The 18,612-nt window shown below is 37.3% G+C and overlaps 1 protein-coding gene across 1 annotated transcript; it reads left to right on the top strand.

Moving 5' to 3' along the window:
* The first annotated feature begins 333 nt into the window (after positions 1-333).
* On the top strand, positions 334-17,416 carry LOC139734887 (macrophage mannose receptor 1-like). Its single transcript, XM_071645668.1, has 15 exons — positions 334-390; positions 1,220-1,339; positions 1,978-2,054; positions 2,466-2,572; positions 3,000-3,129; positions 3,375-3,457; positions 5,101-5,172; positions 5,804-5,836; positions 6,758-6,916; positions 7,422-7,504; positions 8,349-8,502; positions 9,457-9,489; positions 9,978-10,106; positions 16,602-16,709; positions 17,274-17,416. Exons 1-15 carry the CDS (start codon positions 334-336, stop codon positions 17,414-17,416), a joined length of 1,488 nt encoding a protein of 495 aa, XP_071501769.1.
* The last annotated feature ends 1,196 nt before the right edge of the window (positions 17,417-18,612 follow it).

Raw genomic sequence — 18,612 nt, 5'->3', positions numbered from 1 at the left:
ATAGAAAGAGAGAGGGAGAGAGAAAGGGGGAGAATGGTTTGTATTGTGCGTCTCAGATAGTTGACTGAAAAATAAATCGATAACTGCAACCAAATACATGAAATGATGCGATGATGCGTGTGTACGCTTGCTTTGCTCACTGCAGAATTATCAGACCACGTCAAACTATGTATCGTAGGCGATGATCCTGAACCTGCACATCTAATTTCCTGCACATTTCTTGTACCCTGCACATTTGAATTCACTGTGATTTCTTGTTCCCTATTTGATATTTCAAATCTTTTGTTTCCAGCAACCTCCATTCTTTGTGATGAAGCGAACGGGTGGCAGTCCATGTCAGGGAACTGCTACTACCTCTCAGACGTCTGGAGGAATTTTGACGATGCTCAGGTAGGCTTATGTGTTTGGCCAATTTTTATCGTCACCGATTATTATCTCCTTTTTTGTGCGTATGTTTCTATCACATTCACATCTACTTCTTTCCTCATCTTCTGATTGTTTGTTTAATCTTTACATGTAATCTACATCTTAAAAATCATTCAGTATCGTCCTCTAACAATATTCGTTGCTTCTATAATCTAAATAATCAGATTCAAAATTTTGCTCGAAGACGTGACGGAAAAAAACAAAACTTGACATTTCTGTTTCTATTTATCTTTATAATCCCATTTTCTCCCTTCCATTTTTCGTTGATTTCATTGTCATTTCATTTATTTCATTTCCAACAAAGTATGAATACAACATGATAACTATAATATTTGCTGATACACATAGTTATCACAAGTCAAAGAGGCTGGTTTATCGTGACAAGGGAAACTTTAGTGTAACGACATAGTATAGTCACATACATTGTACTGTGGAATTTATAGTATGACAGAAGATCTGTGGGAAAGAGAGGGGACTGCAGAAAAGCGTTTCTTGTTACTTGTAGTCCCCTCATGAACAATATTTAATTATAGTTTGTACTGAACTAAAGAAATTGAGGCAGATTGCCTGAAAAAAAAAGGAACACAGAAAAAGGCAGAACATTGTTTTTCTCTGCTCCCTTGTTAATAACTTTCCCGAAGCTTAACTATTATCATTTCCATTCAATCTCTCGCTTTCCTTCTCTCCCTCTCTCTAACTTATCAAACCAAATTTGTATTTACTTATTTTTATCGCCCTCACTAATCTCCCTCTTTGCACCGCCCCCTCTCTCTCTCTCCCTCTCTTTCCACAGACCTACTGCGAGCAGTTCGACGCCAACCTAATGGACGTCAAAGACGAAGATGAGCAGGCGTTGCTGGTTGATCTCGTCATTGAAGCGGGGCTCGACTCCTGGATCGGTTACCGCACCGATGTGAGTAATAATCTGTAGCAATCAAGTGCAGGGGATGTCTTGACTATAATGACCTAATAGTGAATTATATTTTATCTTTGCAGATTTCGATTTTGTCGAGTCGTTTTAGTTACCGCTTAATTTTTTCGAAACTTTTTGACAATTTAGAGAAAATGACAACATGTGTAACTTTCTGAATCAAGTGATAAAGTAAAATAACACACAACCAACTTGATTGCAACTGATTGACTAATTGCCCTATCGACGTAAATAAGCACTGAATTGATCAGTGCCTTAGGAGTAGCCATGGTCAAAGAAATCATGGGCGAAATACTCGAGCAGGATTCGAACCTACGACCTCCTGATCCTGCTGATCCTGAATTTCATGAATTTGAACAATCAAATTGATGTTTGATAATTCGTCATCTGTAATCTATATAACATACATAAGATGTAAGTTTAAAGAATTTGCGCATGCTTGATGACATGGTAGGCCAAAAAACGGCTTTTATACATCTGTAATTGACAATGGGGTTGTTTTAATGCTAATCTGCTCAACGGCCACAAATTTCAAGCGATAAAACTGGATAAAACAACAAAGGCAAAGCAAAACTGAATTAAGTTTTGAAAAATCATCTCTCACATGTGACATCTTCCAGAATGGGAAGAACAACTTCGCGTGGACGTCAGGAGCTACGTGGAACTATCAGAAATGGGGGCCAAACGAGCCAGGAGAGTAAGTCTTCTGCTTCCGTAATAATGAAATTAATCCAATAAATTTATATATGATTTTAATTCAAACGTAATGACAAGACTCCTTGATAATTATGTCAATGTCTCAAAGCCTAAAGTTTTAAAAAAAGAAAACCAACCACAAAATAAACCGCAGATGTACTGTATACTGTTATTAGCTGCCATTGATGGCTGGCTTCCGTCAGTCTTGCAAATATACATGTGTGAACAAGAGTTTCTGGCCCCTGATTATAGCTAATAGAAAGTACGGCAATTCTAGAATGCCCAAAATTAAAGTAAACTAACTTCGAATAATGTACATAATCTGCGCCACATCTGTTCGGAAATTGTTTGTTACCAGGGAGTATGAAACAGTGACTAACAAAACGTTTCTTTCATCCAAATTCCATGTCAGTAATCTTCAAATGTGCACCTGGGTTGAAAGTGCCAGCACCTTAACTGGAAACTGGAGTACCGGCAATTGCAATGACTGGCTGAGGTTTATCTGCGAAAAGCCCCAAGGTATCACAATGATTTCCTTTGTCTTAAACCTTCCGTTTTTTTATTTGTACTTGCTTTTCATCTTTGGAAGAATTGGGCCTTTTTATTGGATATGTATTGGCAGGTTGGCTGACACATCAAAGGAAATTCCAGCACATACTTACGACTGATTGTTCGAATTCAATTCAATTCAAATTTTATCTCATTTGTCGAAAAGAACATATACATTTCCTTGCAAAGTTTGCATTTTCTTTCTCTTGATACCACATTCATTCGTACATTATTATTATTTTTTTTTTTTGCATTTTCCCTTATGACTTGTGGGCCTACTCCTTAGAAATCAAGACAATATGATTTGTCAAAATTGTATATTTTGTATTACCTTTTGTAGGATGGAAGTAAAGTACATATTAAAACGGAAATAAGTATTTGTGTTGTTGTGACAAAGGCATGTGTTATCCCGGCTGGAAGATGCACAATGGCTTCTGTTATCAGCTGTCTGCTAATGAGCCAACCACGTGGATGTATGCCAAGGAGTACTGCGAGAAAGAGGGCGCTGTTCTCCTCACTATAAAGAGGTATGTACGGTACTCGACAAAAAGAAGGAAAGAAAATTAATTGCAATAATGTGATTATTAATTGTTCTATGGTGAAATCGTGAATTACTATAAAGAATATACATTTCAGATATTGAAAAAACAACGACAACAACCAGACAATTAAGTAACCATTGTTTCATTAACTTGGGGGTTGTTACGACTGTGTATTATCCGTCACGATTTACATTATTCTCTCGTTTCTTTTTTATTTTGTTTGTTTTTAGCGAAGTAGAGCAGGAGTTTATCAATCAACAACTGTCGAGCTTGTCACAATCAGGAATTGAAAATCTATGGTTTGGAATATCAGGTATGTAGCCCTTGTGGTATGACTCTGATGCATAGTAGTATAGTTATGTTTTGTACATTCATTGTATTGTGTATTTATGAATTCATTTATCTATTGCAAAGGCAAATGTTGTGTTTATGATGCAATTCCTAATTTATCTTATATAATGTTTTGTTGGAAAAAGAAGAATGAAAATAAATGAATTGAATTGAATTGAATTCATTCTATTGTGTATTGTGTGTATAGACAAAGAGAGCTGATATGATTTTGTCCACGCAATACTTTATCTTGTCAAATTATAACCATGGTTATGACCCTCATCAAGCAATGAACAGTGTTACACTAACGAATATTTTTAAACATATGCATTAATAATCATTGCCGTGAATTTTAAGGAATTAATAAATCATCGAGGGCAAACTACAATAATTTTATCGAAATCCATCCTCAGTTAGTTACAAACGTATTGAGTGAACTCACTTCTAGCTCATTGTAAGTGTTGCAAGTTGAGGATAACACAGCTTTTAAAAAATCCTTTTCGTATTGTTCGAACTGGTCATTACCATGTTTATTATAGTGTTGTATGAATGTATTCACTACCCTTGGCATTTAATTGCTTGGTATAATTATGGTATAACGCCATATGGTTTTCTTTTCTTCTTCTTCTTGAACTTCTTCTTCAAATCAATCCTAACTAACAAACACAACAACAACAACAAACAAATAAACCAACAAAACTTCCCAGATGTTGAACACGATGGGACGATCCAATGGGCTGACGGCACGAATCTGGCACCGGATGACTACCAAAACTGGGCGTCACACACGACACCAGTCAACAGGGAAGACGAAAACCAATGCGGCTCCATTTATACGGGTAACTCAGCACACAGCAAACCAATCACCGATCTCCACTTCTCTCACTGTATCTTGATGGGTTAAAAATCCAACATTTTAAGACCAGTGCAAATCTAAGAGGAGTGTACAGTACAGTACTTTTTGCTTTAACTCTTCGTCGTGAAAGCTGTCTCAATCAAGCACCTGTCGAGATGACTACATAAATGATTGGAAAATGCCACCAGAAATTCATCTTGTCGGGAATAAGCAAAGAAGACAGTTTAAGAATGTGATATCCATCTCAATTGATATAAATTGAGTTCATTGTTACTGTTTATTAATCACGAGCCATTCACCAATAAACTTCTAGAAGCACATTTTATTCATATTTACATAGGAAGTCATGTGCATAGCCGCAGGCAAACTTTTAACGTCGGTGACAGCATTCACCAAAATAAATCCTATGCAACGTACTATCTCCTCTCCTATACGTGAGAGTACAGGAGACCAATGTCTGCAATGAATGATATGGTTCAAGAGCAAATATTAGCTCACGGTAGTCTTTACATGAAATAGAGAACAAGTAATAATGTAAAAACGTATTGAATCAAAGTTCAGGTAATATAAAATTGCGAGCCACGATCATGATTGTATGCAAAAGAAAACTAACAGCAACAGTTTATGAAGTGCAGCTTTTGCATGACTATGATGTGCAATCTGTGCCCTTCTGTAAATAGAAATGCGAAGAAATTTAAAAGAATGATATATTCAGGTAAAAAGTTTTAATCGATACAAATTTCTTATCTGGATGTACTCTTTTCGTACAGAATCTTCTAACGGTCAGTGGGATTACGGAGACTGCATCAACGAATACAGCTTTGCCTGCAAGATTAGGGAAGGTACGCCAGTCACATCAACATGTTTCACATATTAATGTCCCCTACATAATTATGGGGCATAATGAAAAATTATCGTTATACATTTATAATGTTCTTAAGGAGGAACCTATAGCATATATACCACAAAGACATTCAAAAGAGAAATTGTGTTTTTAGCAGTTTTTTTTTTTCTGGAACACTTTTTGTGAAATAATGTGCTTAGGTGTGTCTTAAGCGAGTCCCCTTTCCTTTCTGAAAAATCTTTTACACACTCTTCACTTTGAATTTTAATCACTTTTGAAAGGATAATGATCCATCTCTAAAAGTTAGTATCAGACATGGATAGAATGTTTGCATAGAAAATAATGAATTCAACCTAATTTGATAATCCCTTCGTTGTTGCTGCTATAAATGAGGTTTACATTCTGTTTTTTCCTTTCACTTGCACTGAGCATGGCTTAAATAGGCCCTTTACTTCAGAGCCTCAGTGTGTGTGCTTTCTTTCAATATTTAGGTAGGTTAGGAGAGTCCATTTGGATGAAGTTGTACATCATTTTAAAGCTCAAAGTCTGCTCTTTAAGAATCTGCCGATTTTGGCGACTCTTTGGTGTTTTGTGATGCAGTGTCTCGCACTCTTTCTCTCCCAATATAGGATCCGCTGTCAAACCAGTTGACCCTGACGTTCGTAAGTTACAGTTGCCTTGTCCTTCCTATAAAAAGTTTGTAATAGCTTCTATTTCTTTTTCTGTCTGTCCATCCACCTTTCCAACTATTTATTCATCTTCCTGTATATCCTTCCAATTTTTATTCGTCTCTCTGTCCATGTATAGATATCTATGTACTTGTGTATTATGTGTGTTTGTGTGTATCATATAAATGTATACAATTTGTATGTATATATGTATGTATATATGTATGTATGTATGTATGTATCTATCTATCTATCTATCTGTCATTCCATCTATCTATTTATCTATCCATCAATCTACCTATCTATCTGTCTATCTTACTGGCCATCAGATTCTACTCTTTACAGACCTAAATGTATACAAAACCACCGTATACTGTGGTTGAATTTTGTTCCTTTAGCATGTGTTGCCTGTGTCTTCTTTTTTTGTGATTGTTTTTGATACAGTTTTCAGTTGTCAGGCATTCAATGTGGATCCATCCGACGGCATAAACGATACCAAAGTCAAAGCTCCAAAGTGATGGGCTTGCCCTCCTAAAACATCCGGGTCAGAATTGACCCGGAAAGGGTCCGTTGGGGTCACACCAGAAATGACAAGGAATGGGGTCAGATACGACCCCATTCAGAGTCATGAATTGGGTCAGGATGACCCCATTCCGGGTCTTCATGACCAAATTCCAAGTGTTTTTTTTTTTTTTTTCACCCGGAACGGGGTGTGACCCCAACGGACCTTTTCGGGTCAGCACCGATTTTTTAGAGTGATATGGTGCGCTGTTTGTTTCGTTCATATTTCGTATCCATGGTGTGCCTCTGATCAGACAAAAATAACAATAAAAACAACAACAACAACAACAACTTATCATTTGTTTGTTTGTTTTTTCTCTTACCGCCAATCATCCCCTCTTCATGCCTGCTCAGCCACTGGTTACTGCCCTGAACACTGGTATCACTACGAGAGCAACTGTTACTACATCAACAATACCGGAATAACGTTTGACGAAGCCGAGCAAATCTGCGTCAACTACGGTGGACATTTGGCCAGCATACACAGTGGCGGAGAAATGTCCTTTATTGAATGTAAGTAGCCATGGTGAAAATGTTAGTTTTACAGGGATAATAATCAATATCGGTTTGTTTTCATTTGTTTGTTTTTTGTGTTGTTTTTGTATATACAGTTTTAAAATGTAGTCGTCATTTTTCCTCTTTCAAAGACGATGATGAACAATACCGCCACGAGAATAGACCGGTTGAATCTGAAATAGCAAATCATTTTTTTTTATAGCGGAAATTTTCTATGAAGTGTTTGAACTCAATCTGACGGAACTAGGGCATCCATAATTTTGAAACCTTATGTTTCGTGCCTTTCGATGAAATCGAACTCTTTAATACAGATATCACGAATGAAGCGTGCTGGCACTGACAAACACAATCGTGTTTTTTTTTTTCTCTTAATCATCAAATAAACAGGTAAACAACTTACTCTGATCTAACCTTCATTAACATGTCCTGTTAAGTCCGAGAGAACCGTTCTGCGTAACATTATTTCTCTCTCTCTCTCTCTCTCTCTCTCTCTCTCTGTCAGTACGACTGAGCGAGCGAGACTACTACATCGGCCTAGGAGATCGTGATACTGAAGGTGTCTACACATGGACTGACGGCACTCCGGTGAGTAGGCCCTACATGATAGAATAAGATATATGATTTTGACCGTTTTACAAAGTTTATGCATAACTGTCATAATGTGCATGCTGCTCTCACCATCATAATCCCTGCAATGTGATGCTGTCCGAAGTGCAAAGGCCATAACTTAAAAGATAATAACATAAGGTATTGTTAATTTGTTCAAATTCATGGAATTCTTTGAGATATTTTCATTGCGACTGATTGACAAATTGCCCTGCTTCGACGTAAATAAGCAATGAATTGATCAGTGTTTTAGTAGAAGCCATGATAAAAAATCATGAGCTTGCAATGTCATACTTGAGCAGGATTCGAACATACGACCTCCTGATCTCCGGACAGGCGTCATCTCCACTAGACCACCGAGCTATCGCCCGACATCATGTGTTGGGACTAATCCTAAAACACTGATCAACTCAGTGCTTATTTACGTCGATGCAGGGCAATGTTAATTTGTTGTTGTCATTTTTTTTGTGTGTGGTCGACCATTCCCCCGAAAATTACGTGTGATAGTAGTGGGGAAAAAAAACACCACAACAACAACACTCCATTTTTTTATTTTATTTTTATTTTATTTTATTTACTTATTTTTTTTTATTTTTTTTTTTTTTTGGGGGGGGGGGAACTAAGAACAAGTGATGAAAAGACGCTATTGACAGGTTAAATGTCTCAGTTATTAGAATGTCAAAGCATGATCTCCTTTTAAACTATTTTGACCTATTACCACACGTCTATATTGGTCCTCTGAAAACAGCACACTGTTTCTTCACTTTCGAGTATTCACAAAGAATAGCATTTCGAAACATTGACGAAAACCACATGTATTCAGTTTGATTACAGGAATTGGGACCTGAATGAGCCCAATGATAGAGGAGGCACCGAGGAATGCGTACACGTCAGGGGACCTTACGTCACGCCCTCTGGAGTTTGGAATGACATCAGCTGCGACGCGCAGTATTCATTCATCTGCAAGAAAGCGGCTGGTACGATAATTATGCTGCTCAAGTCAACGGGCAGTAGACATTTATACCTGCCATTTATCGATCACTCTTTGTTAATATTCAACGAGTTTGTGTTGATAATGTATGTTCGTCTCATTTAAATTCTGCGATTACAAAATAGGGTTTATGAAGCATATAGCCACACTGAGCAAGGTCAGAATTATTGATGTTGAAAATGATCTCAAGGTCTTGTGACAATATTGGTTGAATAACTGGATTGAAAAAGAAATAAAAGCGGTCTCAACAGGAGCGGTTTTGTACAATTTTTACGATACGTGATATTTCTATTGGCTTATCTTTATAACTAAAGTTTTACTGGATGGTAGAAGGCTTCAAGGTACACCACGTATTTTTTCTGGAGTATGTGAGTGGCCCTGAAAAGGGCCTACCCAATCCCGACGTTCCGGCAAGCATGTTCTCGCCGTTCATTCCCTTGAGAACCGCGAGAACATGCTTGCCGAAACGTTGGGATTGGGTAGGCCCTTTTCAGGGCCACTCACAAACTCCAGAAAGAATACGTGGTGCACCTCGAAGCCTTCTACCACCCAACGTTCTACCACCACTGACCACGGAAGCCTTCAAATAAAGTTTTACTCTTTCGGTACCACGACTGTAGCTGCTGATTCTCCTTCTACCCTATCACTACTACTGTCGCTGCTACTGCTGCTACTACTATCTATTACTACAACTACTACTACTACCATGACTACTACTACTACTACTTCTATTATTACCACCACCACTACTACTACAACTATACTACTATAGTAGAAGTGGAAGTAGCAGCAGTAGAAGTAGTTAGTGGTGTAGTGGCAGGACAAGTAGGCCTGCCATTATAATCATTGCTCCTGCGAGATGAATGTAATGTATACACACATGATATACTTGTATCACTGTCACAAACACCTTAACTTTTTTTTTCTTCTCTTGCTGCAGCAACAACAACGCCGGTTCCTCCAACAAATCCACGTAAGTAAACGAACATTTCATAGGCATAATTTTCAATGACAATACTTCTTTTTTTTTCTGTTTTCTTATGTTAAAAGTCAAAAGCGCATCCACACACACACAAAAAAAAAAAAAAAATGATGCGGAACATCTTGACGAGTCCTTCATTTCTAAAATCAATTCATTACATGATGTTAGACAACATCAAAACAAAAACCGGAAAAAAAAAAAACAATAACTTACCAAAGAGATACGAAAAGCACTGGAAATTAAATTTTACTTTTTTTTTTATTCAATCTTGATAATCTGTCAAAAAATGCGATACAAGTGAAGTGAAGAAAAAGGACCTTACCATTACGAGTATATTTTTCTTTGAAATAAAGCTCTATAAGCATCGCGTTATGGCAGTTGTGAGGTTAGTAGTATGTCATTATGTTGCTTTTTTTCTCGAAGTAACTATTGACAAAAACTTAACTCCTCCTTGTGGTCATCCACTCCCTGCTTTCTAGCCGATGTCAGTTGTTACGAGCCCTACTCGACGTATCTCGGCAACGCACAGGTGACCGTTGACGGTGATGCCTGCCTGAACTGGAAGGACGCCAACCGCCGTTACAATCCTACTGACTACCCGGACGCTCGTAAGAATTATTCAAGACAGTAATTCACTTATACCAGGGACCTGTTTCACAAGGATTGATCGCAAGATTGATATTGCGATTGATGGGATAAAAAAAAAAATGAATCGATCTATCTGCTATTGATTTTGTGCTCTAAATCAAGCGTAAGAATCTTTATGGAACAGACTTACGTTAACGGGCCCGTTAACGATCGCCCCACCACTGTACAGGCATGCTAACCTGGAAACATTGATCTGCGCAATACTTGAATATGAGACCATTTTGAAGCAAATAATTTTCACACAACAATAGTTGTATAATGCACTCTTAAATGAATCCCACAAGGATTGGAACAATGGTCCCCAGCATTCCCACTGATCACTTATTAGCCATCCCCTTTAAGTTGCAATCAGTCGCTAATTGCGTTTCATAAACAACTCTGCGACTGATCGCAAGTAACGCTAAATCTACTGAAAATTACGCTTGATTTTTTCTTGAAATCAAATGTAAGTCTCTTTATGAAACATGACTTACACTCGATATTAAACCGACGCTCGATTCAACGAGTTACGCGTAATGAATCGAGCGTAAGATCAATCGTAACCCTCTAGGAAAGAAAGATGCCTCTGACCTTATTCCTCGAGTGCCATGTCTGCGATATCTCTCTCTAGAAGTTATACCATGTGGTTCATTCATAATAAGGTATTACACGAATTTGCATGTTGCATATTCATGATAGTAGACATACACACTTTTTGCTGTGTTGATTTGATATGCGTTAACAGACAGGGGTAATCATTACACATAATACATGTATTATAGTTTTACCCCCCCCCCCCCCCCGAAAAAAAAGAAAAGAAAAAAGAATGTAATGTATAGAGAGCTTTGAGTTTGCTTAAATCAAAACGTGGTACTTGTAGTCCAGTCAAAATACGACAAAAAGGGGGTTAACCCACAACTAATTGCAACAGAAACGATTCCACTTGCATCTGAACCGGAAGAGCTATTAAAATAACATATTAAAAGTTCCCTAAAATTCGAGTAGTGGATCAGTGTCTAATTTGCATAAATTCAAAATGGCCGCCATACAACCTATTTGTGCCTATATCTCGGGATATGTAACCCACAGAAAGTAAATTCCGGTGTCTAATCCTATGTTTTTTAGGTCAAGCAATACAATTATGTTATCTGTAGCAACTTTCAAGCACCCTTTTGATAGTTTTTGCATATGTTTGCATATAATTACATGCAAAATGGCCGCCATATTGCCTGTGATAGCCGTATCTTCGTATATCATTGATATACACTCAGGAATAAGACCCTATATCTGGACATTAAACCCGCAGAAAATAGATTCTGGTGTCTAAACCTTTTTTTTAGGTCAGGGAATAGAATTATGATATAAACAATAACTTTCAAGCTTCCCTTTATACATTTCTTTGCATATATTTGCATTTATTTAAATGCAAAATGGCCGCCATCATGCCTCTACAGGCTTATATCTCTATCTGTAAAAGGTACCCTGTGACGGTGTCTGTGGTCTTAATTTTACTGCTGAGAATCACTGATATAGAATACGTTCCAATCAGGAATAATTACCTATATTTCACTAAACATTTGCATAATGTATTTATACATAAATCTATTCAAATTAAGAGTAGCTTATATCCATAAGCAGCTACTCTACAAAAGTTTCATGAGTTTGGACATTTTGTTTACAGAATGTTCTTGTCATATCAGGGTACCATGTCACTCACTCACTTTCTGAATAAAGGACCCAGGGGTCCATCCCTCACCCGAGTATCTCAAGTTCACCTTCCATGCATTCTTACAAACTATTACTTGGGAGAGAGGAAATTTGAAGACTTTGGGAACCCCTAGGGCCATATCTGGAAGCCTTTAGGGACTTCCAGGGCCCAGGGAGGCATGATGTTCATGATATACATGACACTAGCGATAAATGCACCTACAATACTAGTTTGTTGACCATGTGTTTTCAAAAAAGAGGATCAAAAATCAAAATTGGTCCCCAATAATTTGGTCCCAGCCTCAAGGCTGCCGCACCTAGATCAGATTTTAGGTGCCTTTGGGCATCCTGTGGTCTTGGGGGGGGGGGGGGGGGGTAGATGGTACCCATTTTACCAATATTCTACTAGCCAAGTTTGGTAACAAATCGAACACACCTTTTGTGAAGATGAACGTGTGAAAATTGGTTTCTATTTGGCTCTAGCCCCAAGTATGAGTATATTGAAAGTATGCTTATACACTCACTGATGTATTTACTCAATGCTCTTCTAGTTTTATAAAAGAAGCAACTCTAAATTCAGAGGGGGACATAGTGCCCACACGTAATATATTATATATATATATATATATATATATATATATATGTGACCGTGCACCTCAAAACGAACATAAAGTCGCACACACTGATTTTGCGTGAGGACTGAAAATAAGTGAAATGGGTCAACCTAGCCGAACTTGAGTTTTTCATATTTTCTGAAAGGGCAGGTCTTCTTTTACATTATGCTAAAATTTGGTATCATAAAACGGGCAGGAAAGTGTGTTTTTTAGCAGTTTATCTCGAACATTTTTGGTAGAATATTGTGAGTAGGTGTGTCTTTAGAATCCCTTTTTCGTTTCAGAAAAACCTTGTCCACACTCTTCACTTCCAACTCTAATAACTTTTGAAAGGATAGTGTTACTGCTTTGAAAGTTGGCATTAATTATGGACAGAATGTGTTAATGAGGCATGATTAATTTCAGTTTAATCTGATAATCCCTTCATTGTGGTTACTCTGGTGGTTTACTTCCTGTTTTTTGTTCCATTCATCGCACAGCCAGCACGGTTTGGTAAAGATTAAGCGCTTGAATAGACACTGTACTTCAGAGCCTCTTTTCTCAGTTCACATTTTTCCTGAGTTTGTGCTTTCTTTCCAATATTTAGATAGGTTAGGAGAGTCCATTTGATTTGAGTTATACATCATTTTAAAGCTTAGAGTCTGCTCTTTCAGAATATGGTCTTAACTAAAAATTCATGTCTGGCGACTTTTTGTTTGTTTTGAGGTGCAGGGTCACATATATATATATATATATATATATATATAATATGTATATATAACACGAAGTAGGGTGGTAATGCATTTTAGTCCAAGAGTGCTATTTATTCAGATCAAATTTTCGACGGATACATTCCTCTTCCTCAGGGTAGACAATGACAATTGTGAAGAAAGATCGTCGAAAATTTGGTCTGGCTAAAGAGCACTGTTGGACTGAAATGCATTACCACTCTACTTCGTCATCTTTTCTGTACTGGTACCAACACGCAGACTACAAGTATCATATATATACAGTATATATATATATATATATATATATATATATATATATATGTATATAATGTGTAATATTTCGAAAAGAAGATGAAATTGCGAAAGTAAACTTAAAACTATATGCAGTCTCCAAGATATTCAACCTTGTACATTATACCTAGCTCTGTTACACCTGGTTCTACTTTGTGTGTGTGTGTGTTTGTGTGTGTGTGTGTGTGAGGGGAGATTTTTTTTTTTTAATGATAGATTCCTTAATTTCGGGGTTCTGGGACCTTTTGGACATGGTGTCTATTTGAACACCTTGAAAGTCTATCATCCTTGGGATGCTACTCGCCTAGTTTGTTGAAAATCTGTCATTACATGGGGTTTTTAAAGAGAATCTGAAAATGATTTTTGAAAATGTATGCATGACTGACGACCGGACGGCAGAAGATAAATGATGACTATTTGCAATATTAGCTTGAACCTTTGTTTTGCTGTCTTGAACCTTTGGCTAAGATAAATTTAAAATCTCATGAATCAAAGTCACTTAATTTCAAGAAAACTTTCTTTCGTTTCCAGTACATTATTTTCATTTTCTACCTTGTGATAATACAGATACTCAAGGTATGTAATGTGATCACTGAAAATATAGATCAATGATAAAAGTGTAAAACAAGCACACAAAACTCGCTTACACTCACAGTGTTCTATGCGTTTACCACAAATTCTGGACTAGGATAGTGTGAAATTGCAGTTGATTAACTTTAAAGCAAACAGGATCTCGGCTCCATTTCATACTGAAGCGTGGTAAGTCTCACGTTTGTTGTAAACTGTGTCGATGTCTTTTGAGAATGCTTCTTATTCCTAGTCACCAATTAGAACAGCATCATCTGACTCCTCACATATTTAAGAAACACAACATTACAAGTGTCTGATATATAATGGCCCACATCTGCCACTGGTATGGGTTGTGTGCAGTCAAATCTGTTTGCCCTGCAACTATACACTGCCAGTCGCTAAAAGCCTGTCTTGCAATTGCATCAGACTTCCTGCAGGAGTTCCTTAATAGCTGCAGCTTTGTCTGTAGTGATCAGAACATATTTTTGATTAAACATCTTCCTCAAATCGTCCAAATTCCAATGATTGTACAACTGTATGTCATTTCCCTTCCGCTGTTTAACATGAAAAAAAGCTGCTGCTGAAGTGGAGGGAAGGGACCTTTTGGAACAGGAACAGAAAATGATGTTATGTATTTTGTTTTGTTTTTAATCTGACTTAAGACTGCTTTTTTGCCAGCAAATTGAATTCAGTCTTCATGCTGCTCGCATTAACGAAAAAAAAAAAAGCCAGTGTGTTGATGAAAATGCTATTAGTGCGAAGCCTCAATGCAATAGGAAACATTTCTTTTAATAAAGCTGGAGATACACGTACAACGCGAAAAATGGTAAAAGTAAGATTTATAAGAATTCATACGTGTTGTACGAGCTTGAAGCCGATGAGAAGGATGCTGTTTGTATTAATTGACTGATGAATCCAGAGTAATAGTGATAGAAATGTTAAGGCATTTCCTTTTTTTCTTTTTTTTTAATCTGGCTGTAAATCACAATGTTTTACATTTTCAGTAAGTCACTGGGTCACCTGGTGAAACCGCGCAAAAATATGACAAAATCCACTTCCATACAAATTATCACTGTCATATGTTGCACATAGATAAACATGCCTTTACCGAAAGTTTTGCAACAAAAGACACAAGTATCGACTAAACATGGATACAAATCATCGCACACTTTGAAAGCTATATGAGATATGTCCAAACTCATGAAACTTTTGTAGAGTAGCTTATTGATAATCATGAACTTGATGACATGCCCCCCCCCCCCCCCCCCCCTTTGGCAACAAAAAAGGAATGAATAATGAATTGCAACATAGACACAATTATAAGCAGTAAACATGAGGGCAAATTACAAAATATACTACATTGAATATACATGAAATATTTTAACGATTCCTACTACATAATTTGAGACTTTAACATTTGTTTACCTATTGAGCACACTTTGGAAGCTACGTTGAGATTACAGTTAAATAAAGATGTTCTATTCGATGCTACTTACAGTTGTTTTCTGTTCTGAGGCTTTATGTCAAGAAAATGTGAGTACAATGTAATATAATACTTTTAATCAATGCAAGAATATAAACACTAGGTGCAAGGATAATCATCAAGGTTGTGAATGGTATCATAACAATTTTCCCTTGAAATCTTGGATGTATACATTACAGTACAATTAACGTTCTGCAGCTCATATTCGTATATCTGAAATTATATTCTCGGTAGCATTTGAATAGATTTGTGTATAAATATATGCAATTTTTTTTTGTGAAATATAGGTATTTATTCCTGAGTGGAACATATTCTACATCAGTGATTCTCAGCAGTAAAATTAAGACCACAGACACCATCACTAGGTACCTTTTACAGATAGAAATATAAGATGTAGTGGCATTATGGCGGCCATTTTGCATTTAATTGAATGCAAATATATGCAAAAAATGTATAAAGGGAAGTTTGAAATTTACTGCTTATATCAAAATTGTATTCCCCGACCTAAAAAACATAGGTTTAGACACCAGAATCTATTTTCTGCGGGTTTTATGTCCAGATATATAGCGACTTATTCCTGAGTGTACTACATTAATGGTATACGAAGATACGGGCTTGCAAAGGCAATTCGGCGGCCATTTTGCATGTAATTATATGCAAATATATGCAAAAACTATATAAAGGGATGCTTGAAAGTTGCTACAGATAACAAAATTGTATTCCTTGACCTAAAAAACATAGGTTTAGACACCGGAATTTACTTTCTGTGGGTTATATATCCCGAGATATGGGCATAAATAGGTTGTATGGCGGCCATTTTGAATTTATGCAAATTAGACACTGATCCACCACTCGAATTTTAGGGAACTTTTAATATGTTATTTTAGTTGCCCTTCCAGTTCAAATGCAAGTGGAATCGTTTCTGTTGCAATTAGTTGGGGATCATTTCATATTTTGACTGGACTATTGATAGCCTGGTATAAAGAACTTTGTTTTCGATTTCTTAAAAAGAAACAAAAAAAAAGAGAATCGCACTTGCTTTGCAATGTTTACAAGCACACTCATATTTTTCTTGCTCTTTTGTGGTTTTGTTTTACTCAGATCTGGACGGCAACTATTGTCGCAATCCTGCCTACGGTCCCAGACCATGGTGCTATGTCGCTGATGAGGACATTGACTGGAAGGAGTGTGACGTTCCTCAGTGCAACGGTAACATCATATCAAATTTAATTACTTATCTCTCCCTTTAAAGGTTTACAATATCAATTAAAAAAAAACACCTTCACAGAGTGTACACTGTTACACACAACCTATACACTCTATAGACACAATCTTTGTGTGTGCGTGTGTGTTTGTGTGTGTGTGTGTGAGAGAGAGAGAGAGAGAGGGAGGGAGAGAGAGAAAGAGAGAAAGAAGATGTCAATGATAAAAGCAAAATTAATGTGTAAAGCAGCACACACGTCTTGGTTTCAGTTTTAGAATGATGCGCAGTAATACGTAACCTGTATGTGGTCTGTACTGTGTCGGCGTTTCCAAAGATGTTTTTTTTTACGATCGTATTTCAGCGTTCTATCCTGCAATATCAAAAATCTAAGGCAAGGGAAGATGATAACTTTGGTAACAGAATCTTTATTTCGTTACAACGTTATTTCGTTATAACCGTGTTCGTTATGACGGGAGTGCATTGTAAAATGTAACCACTCGAGTACTGGAAGTCATTTCTAATGTTTGATTATTAGACAGGCTCGCACTCTGTCATTGTCTCTCGTTTAGCTCCTACTGATTGCTATGAGGGTGACGGCTACCTGTACAGAGGAAAAGCAGCGGAGACTTCCGGCGGGAACAAGTGTCTCCCCTGGTCCTCTCTGGACAACCGAGCTTACTACAGGCCGGAGACTTTCCCGGAAGAAGGTTGATGAACAGTTTACTTGCATGTCACATCTCCAGCTCGTTTATTTCAGATAGATCTAATCCTTTGCATGCAGAAACCAAATTGTGATGTCACAAAGACTTTGTAGGGATTTAGGAATACCAAAATGAAACGAGTTAGCTTTATCTCTACTCCCACTTCCACTTCTTTTAGCTATCTGCCTCCCACCCCCCCCCCCTCTCTCTCTCTCTCTCTCTCTCTCTCTCTCTCTCTATATATATATATATATATATATATATATGCATATATATAAGTAACACTTGGTCCTAGACCTTGTAGGATATATCCCTTTGTTGTAAGTTTGTGCCTGTTATTATGCACAACGTTTGGAATTGTTTGTTTCGTTTCTTTTAACCGGTGGCCTTCATTAACTAGACTCCGTTATAATGTATGTCATTTCTTGTATTTCGCCTTGTTGAAATTGGATTGAGCGTTCCTGAGTTATTGACATCCTGCATATTAGGAGGTCCCATTTCAAAGAAATAATTATGTCTTCTTGTTTGTTTAACTTTGTGTTTCCTATAAACTTGGACATAGAGTGATATTTTCCTACCTTCCCCTTCCTCTCTCTCTCTCTCTCTCTCTCTCCTCCCTCTCCTCTCTCCCCTTCTGTCTCTTTCTCTCTCATTACTCTCCTTCATTCCACTTATTTGGGATTTTCCCCTTGTATTTTCCCTCCATATTGCCAGGTCTTGAGGAAAACTATTGTCGAAACCCTAGCGGCTCTTCCTATGGCCCCTGGTGTTATTACAGCGAAATGATTTTCGGGTATATGTCGAGTTCCTGCGGCATAGAGAAATGCAACAGTGAGTGTGCAGTTTCCACCTCATTCATCCAAACGCAAAATGTCTGTTTATCGACACCCATTATTTTTTTTTCGCCCTACATGAGAAGACAGTTCTTATTCATTTCACTTCGTTTAGTTTGCACGTGTAACATTAGCTTGATACAAGGATTTATATCGTACGAAAAATGCAACAGACGTGGGCATGTTTGTTTTACACAAAAGTAATACACTGAATAACGTTGGATGGCATCAATGGAATTGTTGATCAGTATCATCAATCGTTTGTATTCACTGCATGAGTTTTCTACAGATTTAATGGCCCGAATTCACGAAGGTGGTACAATTAAAACCATGGTTTCAACCATGGACATATTGTATGGAGCGCCAAGTGTCGC

Source organism: Diadema antillarum, unplaced genomic scaffold, assembly GCF_040938485.1.
Source record: "Diadema antillarum isolate AM-2024a unplaced genomic scaffold, OU_Dant_1.0 seq00000550_RagTag, whole genome shotgun sequence".
In the NCBI taxonomy this organism is placed as follows: Eukaryota; Metazoa; Echinodermata; class Echinoidea; order Diadematoida; family Diadematidae; genus Diadema; species Diadema antillarum.
Note: the sequence above shows the minus strand (reverse complement) of the source record. Positions and strands in the feature narration are given on the sequence as shown.

Bases quoted from the DNA above. Each gene is read 5' to 3' on its own strand.
- LOC139734887 (XM_071645668.1), top strand. From the start codon at position 334: ATGTCAGGGAACTGCTACTACCTCTCAGACGTCTGGAGGAATTTTGAC. The intron at 2,055-2,465 runs GTAAGTCTTCTG...ATTCCATGTCAG, and splicing joins GGGCCAAACGAGCCAGGAGA to TAATCTTCAAATGTGCACCT. The intron at 5,837-6,757 runs GTAAGTTACAGT...ATGCCTGCTCAG, and splicing joins ACCAGTTGACCCTGACGTTC to CCACTGGTTACTGCCCTGAA.